Source organism: Pezoporus wallicus, unplaced genomic scaffold, assembly GCF_028554395.1.
Source record: "Pezoporus wallicus isolate ANWC-B61680 ecotype Strahan unplaced genomic scaffold, APGP_CSIRO_Pwel_v1 contig_6217, whole genome shotgun sequence".
In the NCBI taxonomy this organism is placed as follows: Eukaryota; Metazoa; Chordata; class Aves; order Psittaciformes; family Psittacidae; genus Pezoporus; species Pezoporus wallicus.
Window position 1 is genome coordinate 1,982,822 of NW_026637336.1, and position 13,541 is coordinate 1,996,362.

Here is a 13,541-nt window from a genome sequence, read left to right on the forward strand (position 1 = left end):
TGACAAACCCACTGGGCTTTCACATGGGGGAATCCCAAACCTGATTCTCCTCTCCCGTATTTATCTTGGCCAGGCACCCAAACCTGGCAATCTTTACCTGACTTACCTAGCCCATGAGGCGATGTCTATAGCAATCTTAGGAGCGTGATGGTCCACATTTGCACAGGGCCTCAGCCTCTTGCAAACCCCACCTGCCCTGTGGGGAGCAGCATCAGGACCAAGAGGGACATGGGGTGAGCAGCCTGGAGACAGGGTGGCAGTGCCACACTATGTATGTCCTTGGTATGTGCTAAGGCTTGGCATGAGCTCAGGTTCTCTGCTGGCTGCCTTCAGCCCAGGTTTGAGTCCAGGCTTCAGTGCACCGTTATGCTCTTGTTCAAGATGAAACCAGAAGGTAACCTGAATCACCTTCACAGAGAGAGTTGGCAATGCAGAGGGAATTGACTCTGTTGCCCTGTATCTCCATTCTCTACAGCACTGGTCAGTGGGGACCCTCTGCTCCTCAGGGGATGCTGGCTCTTATGGGAACAAAGGATTACACTTGCACATTTACTGAAATAGGGGCAGTTTCTTTCTGCTATTCTTAGTCCCATGCAAACTTCAATATAAGAAACATTGAGAAGATGGATTGGACACCACACTGGAGCACAATGATGTAAAGTTGCCAGAACAGCATCTTTTCCCGAGGTTAATGTAAATCAGGCTAACCAGGACATAAATTTCCTTGACACCAAAGCAATCCCATCTGGTCAGAAGCCATCACAACTAATAAATTACAGCTCTCTAACAAGTCTCTTGAGAAAGGACATACCTTGAACTCTTTGCAGCTTGGGTTTGGAGAAGGTCATTGGTAAGTTCAGAGGAATGTAGTGCTCATGATTGCAAATGGTTTGAAGAAATTCAAACTTGTATTCAACCAGCAGCTGAGAAAAAGGAAAAAGAAAAGACAAACAGAAACTATTCAGTTTGATTCGTTTACTTCCAGTTCAGGATTGGGGAATCTAAACAGCATTTGATGAAACTCAGTAATAACGGGCAATTTTTGGTGTTCTTCCCCCTAAGTGTCCCTGCATGGATTTGCCACTTGGGACTTCTTCACCTTTTTCACCCAGACTATCAGCAAATCTTTCCTTTAGTTCTGACCCTACGTTGATTTAAAGCTTAGCTGCATTCAGGCTCTCAGCCAAAAGAGGTTTCTGCCTCCAGAAGACTCTGCAGGAGCAGGGTCTAAAAGGCCTCCAAGAGTCACAAACTAATCACTGCACAACTTTGATGTGGATACATACGACTGCAAGCCACAGCTTACCTTGGGGTCTTTGGGGCTGAATCCAGAAACGTAATCATTTATTAAGTTAAAAACAAATCCTCTGTCCATAAAGGTCAAACAACGCTGGGGAAAAAGCAGCAGCATGTGAGTGAGCATTACAAATAGAAGCAGTCATCCTAAATCAGCTCCTTACTCCCATCCTGCCAGCAGCCACATTGGGCCCTCCACGGCTGCTGCTGACTTCCCAAATGTACTTGGCCCTGTTTCTCTGGAATTATTTGGATGCCCTCACTTGAGTCTGCAGTGGACAACAGAAATATTTAAATGAGAGCTCCCATATTTCCCCCTGTGCTGCGAACAGTTGCTGGGCACGACTGAAAGCCCTACGTAACACAGAGCATCGCAGTCTCTCTCTTGGAAAGATTAAGTTTCTTTCCTAGGAAACCTTGTTCCCTCCAGAGTTCTCAGACCAAGGCCAGGTTGGATGGGGCTTGGAGCAACCTGGCCTAGTGTGGAAGGTGGGGGAAGGGGGTTGGAACTGGATGATCTTAAGGTCCCTTCCAACTCAAACCAGCCTTGGACTCTAAGAAACCAAAGAGGTGATAAAGCACACACACATTTGTTTGCTTGCTGCTTATTTCTCATTGGTTGGGTTGATTTTCTTTCCTGACAAAAGCATGAGAGAAAGAAAGAAAGTGCTGACCTTCAGAAAGTTGGCCAGGCTGAAGTTGGCATTCCTGGACTCCTCAGGGATCTCGTTATAGCGAATGGTGACATGGGGAATGATGGCAAGCAGCAGCGAGTGCAGGGCATGCTGGTAGGAGTCGGGGAACCGCTGGCCTCTGGGCAGCTGGAACCAAGAGCACGTCCCGGTCAGTGCTGCCAGGAGCATCTTCCAGCACGTGTGTCACTTCCCGGGACAGCACTGGCTGGAACGGCAGGAGCTAGGAACAAAAGGAGGCTGCACGAGCCATAAGAAGCTCAGGAATTTCTGACTTACAACTGAGAGTGAAAAGGGGAAGAAGGGAGAAGTGAAAAAGGAAGGATCTGCCTGTTCTGCTTGTCAAAGACTTCATAAATAAGAGTTAGGTAGCTTTCCAGGAAAGCTTTCGGAGGACAGCTTGTGATGGCTCTGGAACGTGCATCAAACAAAACTCATTACCTTGATTTTGTTTTCCTCCAGTAAGTACATTGCCATGGACTTTGCCAGTGCTTCAAAGAAAAACCACGAGTACTGAAAGGAACAGAGAACACCATCACTTTTCTCAGCAGGACTGAACACGTTTAACTGTGTGAGGAAGCAGAGTGTGGGATGGAGAGCTCACGGTCAGATGATGTTCTGTAAGCTGGGCAGTGCCTGCACGGCCAGCTTGGCACCCAGAGGAGCCCTGCCGGTCTGGGGTGGGAATAGCTCCATTGCCTCTGCACCCCAATGCAGCAGTATGGGGTGTAAGCCCAGACTGGCAGAAACCCATCCTGCTCTCATGAGCCATAGGGCTTGAGGAAAACAGATAAAACATGGGTTAATGGTGGACTAGGCAGCCCTGGGGGAACAGCTGGACTTGATGGTCTTAAAGGTCTTTTCCAACCTAGCTGATTCTATGATTCTATGAAAACTGGCAAAATGAAAAGCCCTTTGCTGTGTCCTGCCATGAGCTTTAGCACAGCCAGATCCCCTGCAAGAATCCATCTGTTGCAACAGGAGAACCTCAAGGATGTGGATGCAAGGAGCTGCCCTGGTACTTTTGCTCCTGTGGTGGGTTTGGATGGGTGAAAGTGTTGGGCTTTACAACAGACCCCCTTCTCCTCCCCTGCAGCCTCAGCAGCCAAGTACTGCCCATACTTCACCTTGAGGAGCTTATTGATGGTCAGAAAATCCGCTGACTGCTTCAAGATCGTGGCCATGGAAAGGACCAGGATTTCATGGGTCATCTTCGCCTGGGTGACGCTGGGTTTCTCAGCTCGAAAGACATACTGAAGGCAAGAGGAACAGGGTCAGCCTGGGTCTGCTCCCAGCAGGGAGCTTTGCAGAGCCATGTGTCACGACTGACCTTTATGAAGGAACGCAAGTAGTGATCTAGACCTTCTTCATGGCACTTGGACACAATGTGCAGAAGAACCCTGGGGAGAAATGTGGTTTGTGTTCAGCACGAGATGCAAAGCAAGTTCCTCTGGCTTGCGAAAGCACACACCAACCATCTCAACCCCAAAAGCCTCCCTGCTGGCATTGCAGAGCCCACACTGGCAGGCTGAGCATCCCTCGCAGCTCCTGTGGTTGCACCAGCAATGCCACAGCACAGCCCCTTCACAGACCACTCAGAGCAGAGGTGCCCAAAGCCTCTTCCCTACTGTGGTGCTGGTGTCTCCCAGCCCAGCTGCCTTCAATGCTAGAGGCTACCTGCACGAGGAGGTGGAGGTGAGGGGCAGCATCTCTCTGTGGGTAACACATCTTGCTCTTTGGCCTCTGTGCATGCCAGGATTAAAGCCTGCTGGTACTGAAATGCAGCTGCAGTGAGCATCATGCACCTGAACAATGCTCGGGTGTCAGGTAAACTGACAACAAACCCATTAAGCTCATCTGCTCTGCACCCCATTCTCTCTGGCTGCACCTATGGACCTGCTGTGTGGAGCACAAGCTCATTGTCCCTCCTGCAGAAGCTATAGGTTCATCCACACCACACAGCTTACGTGTTGAGTCTATCCTGACCTGGAGCCCTTTCCTCATGAGAATACAAGTGAGAAAGAACAACTAGAGCACTGCATCAGGGCTGCAAAATGAACACAACCCCCACAGAATCTGATGAGAAGCAGGTAAAACATCCTCCATTGTTGTTATAATCTGATACCTTTCTGTGTCCCCTGCATTTATTCATTCCAGAAGGCTTTTCCTTACGGAATCCACATGCACTGGGATGTTCTCAGGCTGCTGCCTTGCAGTTCACTGGGGACAGGCAGGCCCTGGAGAACATGCCAGCCCTCTGGAAGCGCTCCAGGCAGCTGACGAAGGCAGCAACCGCTTGGATTCCCCAGCCAACATTGGGGTTTACATCCCAATCCCAGCCAGAGAGAACAACAAACTATTGCACTGTCACGGACCCCAAAGGCCAAACCACAGGGAGGAGTTTACAAGCCATTTATCAGATCAAGTGGATTTTAAATTCCACTCTGAAAGTCGCATGAGAAAACAGTTGTCATTGGAACGGAAAGCTATTGACAAACTGGGAAGCACCAGGCCAAGCTCTGATAAAGCCTCTGGAAGTGAAGGTGGGAGCCGCTCACCCAGCAGGTACCTGGGTGCTCCCTGTCCCTGCCCTCTGGTGATTCCAGCAGAGTGGGATTACAGTGTTCTTCACAGGAGCTGTCCCCACAACCTGCAGCACGTGGCACAGGACCATGGCTGCAATGGGCTGCACATCTCTAGGGGACCAGGACTGAGCCTCCAACCTCCAGTTTCATGGGAGTGAGATGCTTCTGGTACACAGATGCACAGTACATCCTGGAGCCAGAGGAAGCCAAGAAACCTGGAGAGGGGCTTGGGACAAGGGCCTGTAGGGACAGGCCAAGGGGAATGGCTTTAACCTGCCCGAGGGGAGACTGAGATGAGCTCTTAGGCAGAAGCTCTTCCCTGTGAGGGTGCTGAGGCGCTGGCACAGGGTGCCCAGAGAAGCTGTGGCTGCCCCATCCCTGGCAGTGTTCAAGGGCAGGTTGGACACAGGGGCTTGGAGCAAGCTGCTCCAGTGGAAGGGGTCCCTGCCCGTGGCAGGGGTTGGAGCTGGAGAAGCTTTGAGGTCCCTTCCAACCCAAACCAGTCCATGATTGTACAATTCTTCCCCACACAGCTCCCGCAACGCCAGTGCCACCAGATGTGCCAGGGGAAGGCAGCAGCCAGTGCTCCACAGCAGAGCATAGACAGCCACCATTGTCACTCAGCACCTCGTACCAGGAAACCACACCCTGCTTTGCGCTGTGGTCTGTGGCTTTGCCTTTGTAACTGAAGGAAACCAGAGGGTTCAGCAGACACTCACATGGTGCAGTTGACGGCTACTTCATCCTCCTGGGTCACATTTGTGAGGACTCTAAATAGTTGCATAAGAATTACAGGTAGAAACTGAATCATTACTTGGATCTCCATGGCGTGCAAGCACTAAAACGAATGTTCAAAACACACTTTTAGTTGGACATTCCACAGATGTGAGATGTTTATAGTGCAGACATTCCTGTGGCAATAGCACAGGCATTAGCAAAGAGGGCAAGGTTTGGGCTTCATCCTGCCAGAGGACCCGAGGTCTTGACCCCACAGCAGCAGCGCTCAGTGCCTTTGGGAGCAGCATCAACCACTCACGGCACTAATCCTCCCCTTTGATGTGCCCAGGCTGCTATGACTTTATTAGAGGTCCCATGCTGTGATTTGCCCCCAATAACAGAACTTAAGGCTGAAGCTTTGCTCCTGAACCTTGTCACTTGTGGCAGGTTTTTGAAGGGACCAAGTCCCGTTTACCCCAAAGCCTTTGGAGCATGGAAGTCCGATGCCCGATGGCTTGCAGTGAGAGAGCCCAGCTTGCTGTTGGCAATGGGATTTAAGTGACTTGGTGAAGGTCAAGATCATCAGGTGCACACACCCTCCACGCACCCCACAGAGCTCTCTTGCCTGGGTCTCAGGATGTAAGCCTTCGAAAGACAGTGTGTTTCATTTGCAGTTTTCAAAGCTGACAACGAAAGGGTCTTAAATCCGTATCTCGATGTTTAAATCACTGACATTACAGAGATACTGGTGGTTAAGAAGCCCCTGCTTGCGGTTACACGTAAATATCTCCCTGCTGCACCTACCCAGCCCCTTGACAAAATGCTCACAACAAAGCAAGCGTTCTTTTAGTGCCTGGCTTCAAAACCTGCCATTGTTTCTATTCCTTAATGTATTTATACCCTCTCTGAAACACACCCAGCAAGTCTGTGATGACAAATCCCCACCACTGGCAGCGGAGCTGTTGCTACAGCAGCGCTCTCAAAACCAGGCAGTTGTGGAAGGACACAAGGACAGCAAACAGTCAAGAAATGTATTCCCTGCACAAGCCTTTGCTGGACCAGCTCCAAGACCCTTACTCATGCCGCAGTGATTGCCAAAACGCCGGGTCGGAGGTCATCTGTGGTCAAACGTAACTGACTGATAATGCCACGTATCTCTGTCAGCCTGATAAAATACCCCATTTTGAATGGATAATCCTGAGAGGAAGGAGCTGTGCTGCAGCTGAAAGGTTTGAATCAGATCTCGGGCACCAGGAGGAGGGTTTGCCACGTGCACGGCAGAGCGATGCTCTCGTATTATCTGCTGTGAAACAGACTGTAGCGATAGGACAAGGGGTGATGGGTTCATACTGAAACAGGGGAAGTTCAGGTTGGATGTAAGGAAGAAGTTCTTTACTGTGAGGGTGCTGAGGCCCTGGAACAGGCTGCTCCAAGAAGCGGTAAATGCGCTCCATCCCTGGCATGTTCAAGGCCAGGCTGGACACAGCCTTGGGCTACATGGTCTAGTGTGATGTGTCCCTGCCCATAGCAGGGGGTTGGAACTGGATTATCTTACGGTCGTTTCCAACCCAAGGCATTCTGTGGTTCTATGAAGGGCAGTGAAGCAGCACACAGAGCAGCCAGCCCTGTCAGTGAGCAGAGGTAAGGACAGCGTGCAAAGCACCAGCCCCAGCTCTGCAGTGAGGCTGTGCTCCCAGCGGGCAGGCTCTGTTACTTCCTGCCAGTCTGTAAGCGCCCAGCTGATGCCCACTGCCAGGCCCTGCTCACCTTCAGGTATTTCACAAGTTCTCCTGGCACTTCCTTAGCTCCCGCCTGCACCAGCTGGCAGTACTGGAAGAATTTGTGCAAGTGCATGTCCTGGAAGAGACAAAGTTGTTCAGTGCAGCACCCTCAGTGTTTGTCAACCCCCGCTCTGCAGCTTGCACTCAAAACCCTGCTGACCTCCCCGCGGCAGAGGTGTCCCCAGCAAGCCCCATGTCCCTGTCAATGGCCCCACTGGTCCCCACTCCCAGGACTACAGTACTGCTCCCTGCCTTTGCTGATGTACCCAGCCCCTGCCCACCCCCTGGCTCCCATAATCTCAAGGTTAAGCACAAAGCTTCCAGCAGTGTGAAACTTCTCCTGTGGCTGTGCTGCCCTGAGCCCTGATCCCCATCCAACACTGGCCTGGATAAGTGGGAGCCTTCCTCTCCCAGCTGCGGCTCTCCATCTGCCTCACCAACCTACTGCCCACATGAGGCACTTCCCTTCCCATTTCTCTCCCTCCTCCTCCATAGGTACATTTAATTGCTGGGTTATTTAACCCTGAAAAGCATCTGGGGATGTAATCTGGTGGGAAATGGAGCCGCTGTGCTGCTCTCAGTGCTGTCCAGAATCAATAAGACCCTAAACCAGATTTGGATGATGCTGAAAGCAAGTTGCTGTGAATGTAAATGCAGCCGATTACACCCGGCATGGGACAAGCAGCCCTGCCCAGGGCACTTCCCCATGAGCAGTGCTGACAGGAGGTGCCCCAGAGCACTTTGCTGCACGTCACATGAAGCTTGGGGAAGTCCATCACTGCCGTGGGACAGCAGAAGACACAAGGACTTGGTAAACCAGCCTGAACTGGTTGCAAAAGGAAATCAGGACTCGTGTTTTCTGGTGTCTGCTCACGTTGGAAAACCTTTAAAAGAACCTTAATAAACAGACTAATATCTGCAAAAACCTCGCACTGCCACCGGTCCTTCTCTTGCACCGGGGCAGCTCATTTGCTCAAATGAGCTTACAGTGCCGCTTACAGTGCAATTGGCCAAGAAAACATCAGCCTCTCCCCAGCTCCTTCACACAACTGCTCATCACAGCCAGGCAAAGCAGCAGATCCCTGCAAGCAATCCCAGACCTGCTGCTGCACAAGGATCTCTGTGCTGCTCTGCAAACAAATACCTCTTCCCCACAGCAGCAGTAGAGATAGAGCAATCACTTCCTTTGTCTTGAAGAGTGAGATGCTCATTTACCTGGGTGTAAATGGTCGAGTCCAAATGGAGTCTGATCTTAAACAGTGGCTTTGCTCCATCCACCCACTTCGCATCCACGCTGGGCTGCTGTGAACAGACAACATTCAAGCACTTGGTTTCAGACTGCAGTGAGAAGGTGGCTCTGTGTAGACAGACACTGGTCAGGTTGGGGTGGAACAATGGGCTCCCCTCCTGCACCAACATCAGTGACCTGACTGCAGCCTCAGCAGGGCAGAGAATGGGCACACGGAGCACGTGCCCCATCCCCTGCTCTGCCCCATCTGCGACAGTCCAGCCTCCCATAGAAATACTCTCTGCAACCCACAGAAGCACAGGAAGTCCTGCCTCCCATCCTGAAGAGCCTTAAGCTGTGGGAGCTGCCGTGCAGCTGGGATCTTTACAGCTGAGCAGAGCACTAACATGGGCCCAGAACTTACAGTGATAACAAAAGCTCAGCCTTCCTCTTCCTTTTACATTTAAGTCCATTTTAAATGGCCTTCCTACCCTTCGTGCCTCTGGGTCTCCAAGGCCTAGGTAGCCAGGTGGAAGGTTGGATGAAACTGGCAAATGCCTCTCCAGGGTGACGATGCGTCCATCCTTCAGCAACGGCACCCAGGCGTACCCCACTGCGGAGGCAACCAGACCTGAGTTAGGTGGCACCCAGTGACCCATCTCCAAAAAGAGCTGTGCCTCACCCTGGGGAGATCAGGTTCACAGCTGTGGAAAGGGCTTCAGCAAGGCTGGGATTGACCACATCAGCCTTGGTAAAGCACATTCACCTGGTGACTTGGTGAGCACATTCACACCCAGCACAGCCGAGACCAGGAGTGGGTTGGAGGGGCAGAAACAGCCTGCGAGCCATGGTTGTGCACCCAAGGACCTGCTGAATGGAAAGGCAACCCAGCCCGCAGGACCTGGGGGTGCTCAGTTTCTTATACATGCTCAGGGTTGGCAGGATCGGCCCCTGAGGCTCTGATCTCCCATCAAGGTTTTGGTGGTGACCTGACTGACAAGAGCCCATTCACACAAACCAAGTCAAGAACATGCAGGAAGAGCTTCGATATACACTAAACACGTTGTGTTTTATTCCAGTTTACACCCAAGATTTGTATGAGGATGCTTTCAAAAAGCCAAAATGCAGACAGTCCAGTATTTTAATCAAGTATTTTTTCATGTCCCTTTGTTCATCTTATCTTGGACTCCAATAGAAGTAACTGAAGCATTGAACGTACCTTGAGTTTCAACGGTGTCCTGCTTTTTCGATGTTGCCTTTGTATTAATTTCACAGCTGACATGATAGAAGGTGAAAAGCAAATGATGCTTTTGATGGAGGTGAATTGGAAGCTCAATTTTAATCTAAAATGATACCATGATAGATAAGACTGTATTTTTAGTCGTGGAGTAGTATTTTAAGCTCTATTTCACAAATGCTATGTACGCAGTTACACTAAACACATTCCTACCAATCCGTAATAACTCCTGGCTAACATGTTCATCACATCAGCACATTATTTATTAATGGGGGTGTGTGACTGCAGTGCACAAAGCGTGACAGTAAAGACAGCACAAAACAAACTGGCATTAAAAATTGACAGTCCCTGGCTCTGCTGAGCTCTTCCACTGAGGCAAAGGGCTGGTCATTATTTTTACCCTTAGTCCACCCAGCCCTGGAAAAAAGATGCCTCCTGAAAGGCCCCTTGGCTTTGTAGCACCCAGGAAAACCTGGTATTTCCCACCATTGCATTTTTACCTCATCATAGAACTCTGGACTCTGGTTGTGATGCAGCACAGCAGCGTACGCGTTTGTGGTCAGGAGATGCCCTCCGGGTTTGCCGTATATACACTGGGAACACAAATGAAGAGCTGAATTCAGGCTTGCTCTCACCCTAAATGAGCTGGCCAAATGAAAACAGCTTTCCTGTAGTCCTGCTCAGCCCGGCTGGCACACAGGACACAACAGCAAGTGGCAGCCCCATTAACAGTACCCACCTTTAATGGCCTGGCATCAGCTTCATCTGAATCCCTGAACTCCAGGCAGACAGCGATATTCCTTGCCTGAAATGGGGGAGAACAGAAGGATGAGCCATTGCTGCAGGTCAGCAGCATCACCCCGTTACATGCTGAGCCTGCTCTCCAGGTCACCCACCTTTGCAAACACCTTCTGGTTCTCATACTTCAAATGCAAGGGGTAGACATAGAGATGGTTTTTGTAGACGGTGAAGGGATAACAGTATTTAGTGACTTCTGGGACAAACTCTTCCACTTCAACCGCAACGTCCTCACAGCTCTTCTCAAAAGGCTTTATAGGAATGTAAGAAGCTGTCACACAATCTGGAAGAGAAAGGAAGCTTGGGTGAGTGAGCACAGCCTACATGAAAGGAAATTCGTGGGTCTCAAACCCTGCTCCACTTCTCACCCGAGGATTGTGTGTGCTGACCGGGCAGCAGGATTTGGACCACTCCTGCTGAAATGATTGAAGGAAAATTCTCCCCTTGATCATGCAACATCCATGGAGCAAAATGCAGGAGCAATAGTGGGAGCAGACGGGTGCAAGGGCAGCACAGGGCTCTGCTCTCCCAGCCAGGGGGACTGCAGAAGTGGCACTTTACTGTAGCTCTGGGCAGAGTCAAAGGGTCTTGTGAATGACCCATGTCTGACTAGGGACGGCCGCTCTGCCCAGGACCCGCACCTCGAGCCTGCCAGGAATGTGGCCCATGAAGTTACTGCTTTATAAATCCTGGAAACATCTCCTGATGTTTGTCTTGGTTTCTTTAAATGCAAAGTAAAGAATCACACTGACCACATATGTGAAGCCCTCTGGTGTTAACAGATCCAAATTGCTATATGAGATTGGCGTAACAGTAACAGCAAAAGCAGGCAAGTGGCTTCTTTTAGGTTTAGGATGTAATGGCCAAACAGCAGACAAGATGCACACAGGTAAACCTCTGCACTTGGACCACATCCCTCCACAGAACCCAACAGAAGGACTTACGAGGTTGTGCTCTTGTTAATGAAATAGCAAAACTGCCCATACAGGGATTAACTCCTGAGGCTAGAGCCACCAGGATTCATTTGAAGATCCAAGATCCTTACTTGTGAAGTCTAGCGGGACGTCCTTGATGACAATACGCAACTGGGCTGGAATGACCTGTAGTTTACTCTTCTCTGGTCTGGGTTAGAGAGAAAGGAACAAGAGTGTGAACCTTGAATGTTCAGGTGCTGAACACATCAGCTTTCTGTTACCCTCAGAGCATTGTAGAAATTGTCCTCTCATGCTTCTGCTTAACTGTTCTATTACCTGCTCAGCCCCTGCCCCAGTCTCTTACGCTTACTTCTTATACTCTGCTAAAAGCTTCAGCATGTCTTCATTGGAGAGCTTGCCACTGTCTTGCTTGTACAGAGGCGAGAATTTCCCCTCAGCATCCAGAGTGCCCTGGGAGTCTTTGAAAACTGGCCTGCAGAAAAGAGGAGACACGTGTCTTCAATGCTGGTGAGCAAGCAGACCCTGGGGTCTTTGACCCATCAGGCTGCGGGGCAGGTTCAGTGCCCTGTGACTGCTCTGACCAACACCAGACCTCCTGAGCACTCCCCCATCCCCACACACCCCCCAATCCCCCACATCACATAACTGCATGGGACATCACCATGTCCCTTCTCTCCAGTGTGAGAAGGACACACACAGTCCAGTTCCAAGACTGGTCCTCAATACCCAAAACCCTTCAATCCCCCCCACTAACACCAGGTGGTGAAGTATCTTCCTAGTTGCACACAGGGTCAGAGCATGGAAATTCTCCTAGGAAGGGAATGTGCAATGAAGACCAGTCTCAGGACAGACATCAGCTTCCTCCTGAACCCAGAACAGGAGACTGGATTCTGCCCTGAATGAATACTGGTATTATTACCCTTGAAAATAAAGGCTGCGGATGTCTGTGCACAGCAAGAACATTAAAGCATCCATATTCCCTTTCTGTGTAAGCACCTTCCCCTGAAACTCACAGGAAAACAGTTCTAGGGATGCAGAACAACGCAGCTGCCCACATGAGGCCACTCAACTCCTTGGTCTCAAAACGCAGCTCCTTACCCAGCAGGAACAAATCTGAAGCCTCTCAAAGTCAATGCCCGAACAGAGCCCGCTGCTAGGCTGAGGCTGCCCTTGAGGGGCTGTGTGCTGGCTCCCAGGAATAAGCTGCATCCCAGAAACACCAGGCTGAAGCCGAGCAGCCAATGTCAAGGGCAAAATCCCTGTACAACCCCAAATCCCTGCCTGCTGCGATAGCCATTTGGTGTTCCCATGTCAGTACCATCCCTTTGTCAGCATCACAGAGCAACTCAGCGATAGGAGGCAGCGGCAGGGGACTGAACTTGCCTTCAGGCTTTCCTCCGATGTGTGATTTCAGGGAACGAGCATTGATATGCTTTATCAGTCCCAGTAAAGCACAGTGCGGCAATGGGATCACTACCTGGGGTCAGTCCCAAGAACATTAATTAAAGCAGAGCCCCACACAGGAGCCAAGCTCCAGCTGATAGCCACTGCCAGGCCAGGAGGTCCAGCACTCTCCTCCCTGCCCTGGCAATGACTGGTGCCAGGAGGGAATCTCTGTGCTGATTCCCGCAGCAGCACAGGATGGTGTTATTCATCAGCCCCCGGAACGTTCCGCCCCTTAGGCCAGCAGCTACAGGTCAGCAAGGAGGTTACTGCTTTCCCAGCACTGTTTACTCCTTCAGATTTCATTTCTAATTCTAGACAGAGCATTCCAGGCCATCCCCATTCTGCCTTGGGAACCAGAGCCAGACTCTGCCCTCAGCTGCAGCTTCACCGACGTCAAGCCCTCGGTGCTTTGCCCACCCACTGTGACCGTGTCCCGGGTCATGTCCTGGATAACCTGCAGCAGCGGCTCTGGCTGCAGCCGAGGTGCAGCCCGCGGTGACTGACCTGGCCGCCCAGCCGAAGGGCATCCGGTACTGCCCCAGACGGCTGCACGCCTGCTTGGCCACCTTATGCACCTTCTGGGCAGTCTGCAAAACACAAGGGGAGAGTGTGAGCACCATGGAGCCCCGGGGGAGGAACTGGAAGCACTGCACTCCCCGGGGAGAAGCAACTCTCCATACGCTGCAAGGCACAACTGAGCTGAGAGACATCCCTGTCACTGCACACCAAGCACAGCTGTCACTTTTGCAGAGCAATAGCAAACACTGGACTGAGATTAGCTATTAGACTGAGCTGAGCTCTTAGGCAGAAGCTCTTCCCTGTGAGG

General features: G+C 51.0%; 1 protein-coding gene across 7 annotated transcripts in view; it reads right to left on the reverse strand.

The window, feature by feature from the left end:
• The window catches only part of DOCK11 (dedicator of cytokinesis 11), a 68,597-nt gene that overhangs the window by 25,649 nt on the left and 29,407 nt on the right, over positions 1-13,541 (reverse strand). For 6 of the 7 annotated variants that reach the window (XM_057404922.1, XM_057404921.1, XM_057404919.1 and 3 more), the window contains exons 14-30: positions 13,220-13,302; positions 11,619-11,741; positions 11,380-11,456; positions 10,433-10,617; positions 10,276-10,341; positions 10,037-10,129; positions 9,519-9,642; positions 8,791-8,912; positions 8,287-8,373; positions 7,058-7,147; positions 5,293-5,411; positions 3,319-3,388; positions 3,116-3,241; positions 2,430-2,501; positions 1,971-2,117; positions 1,307-1,390; positions 812-923 (exon numbers count right to left, since the gene is read on the reverse strand). In XM_057404922.1, the coding sequence (XP_057260905.1) occupies positions 812-923; positions 1,307-1,390; positions 1,971-2,117; positions 2,430-2,501; positions 3,116-3,241; positions 3,319-3,388; positions 5,293-5,411; positions 7,058-7,147; positions 8,287-8,373; positions 8,791-8,912; positions 9,519-9,642; positions 10,037-10,129; positions 10,276-10,341; positions 10,433-10,617; positions 11,380-11,456; positions 11,619-11,741; positions 13,220-13,302 (1,780 nt within the window). The remainder of the gene's footprint in view (positions 1-811; positions 924-1,306; positions 1,391-1,970; positions 2,118-2,429; positions 2,502-3,115; positions 3,242-3,318; positions 3,389-5,292; positions 5,412-7,057; positions 7,148-8,286; positions 8,374-8,790; positions 8,913-9,518; positions 9,643-10,036; positions 10,130-10,275; positions 10,342-10,432; positions 10,618-11,379; positions 11,457-11,618; positions 11,742-13,219; positions 13,303-13,541) is intronic. The other variant, XM_057404917.1, reaches the window with a different exon arrangement.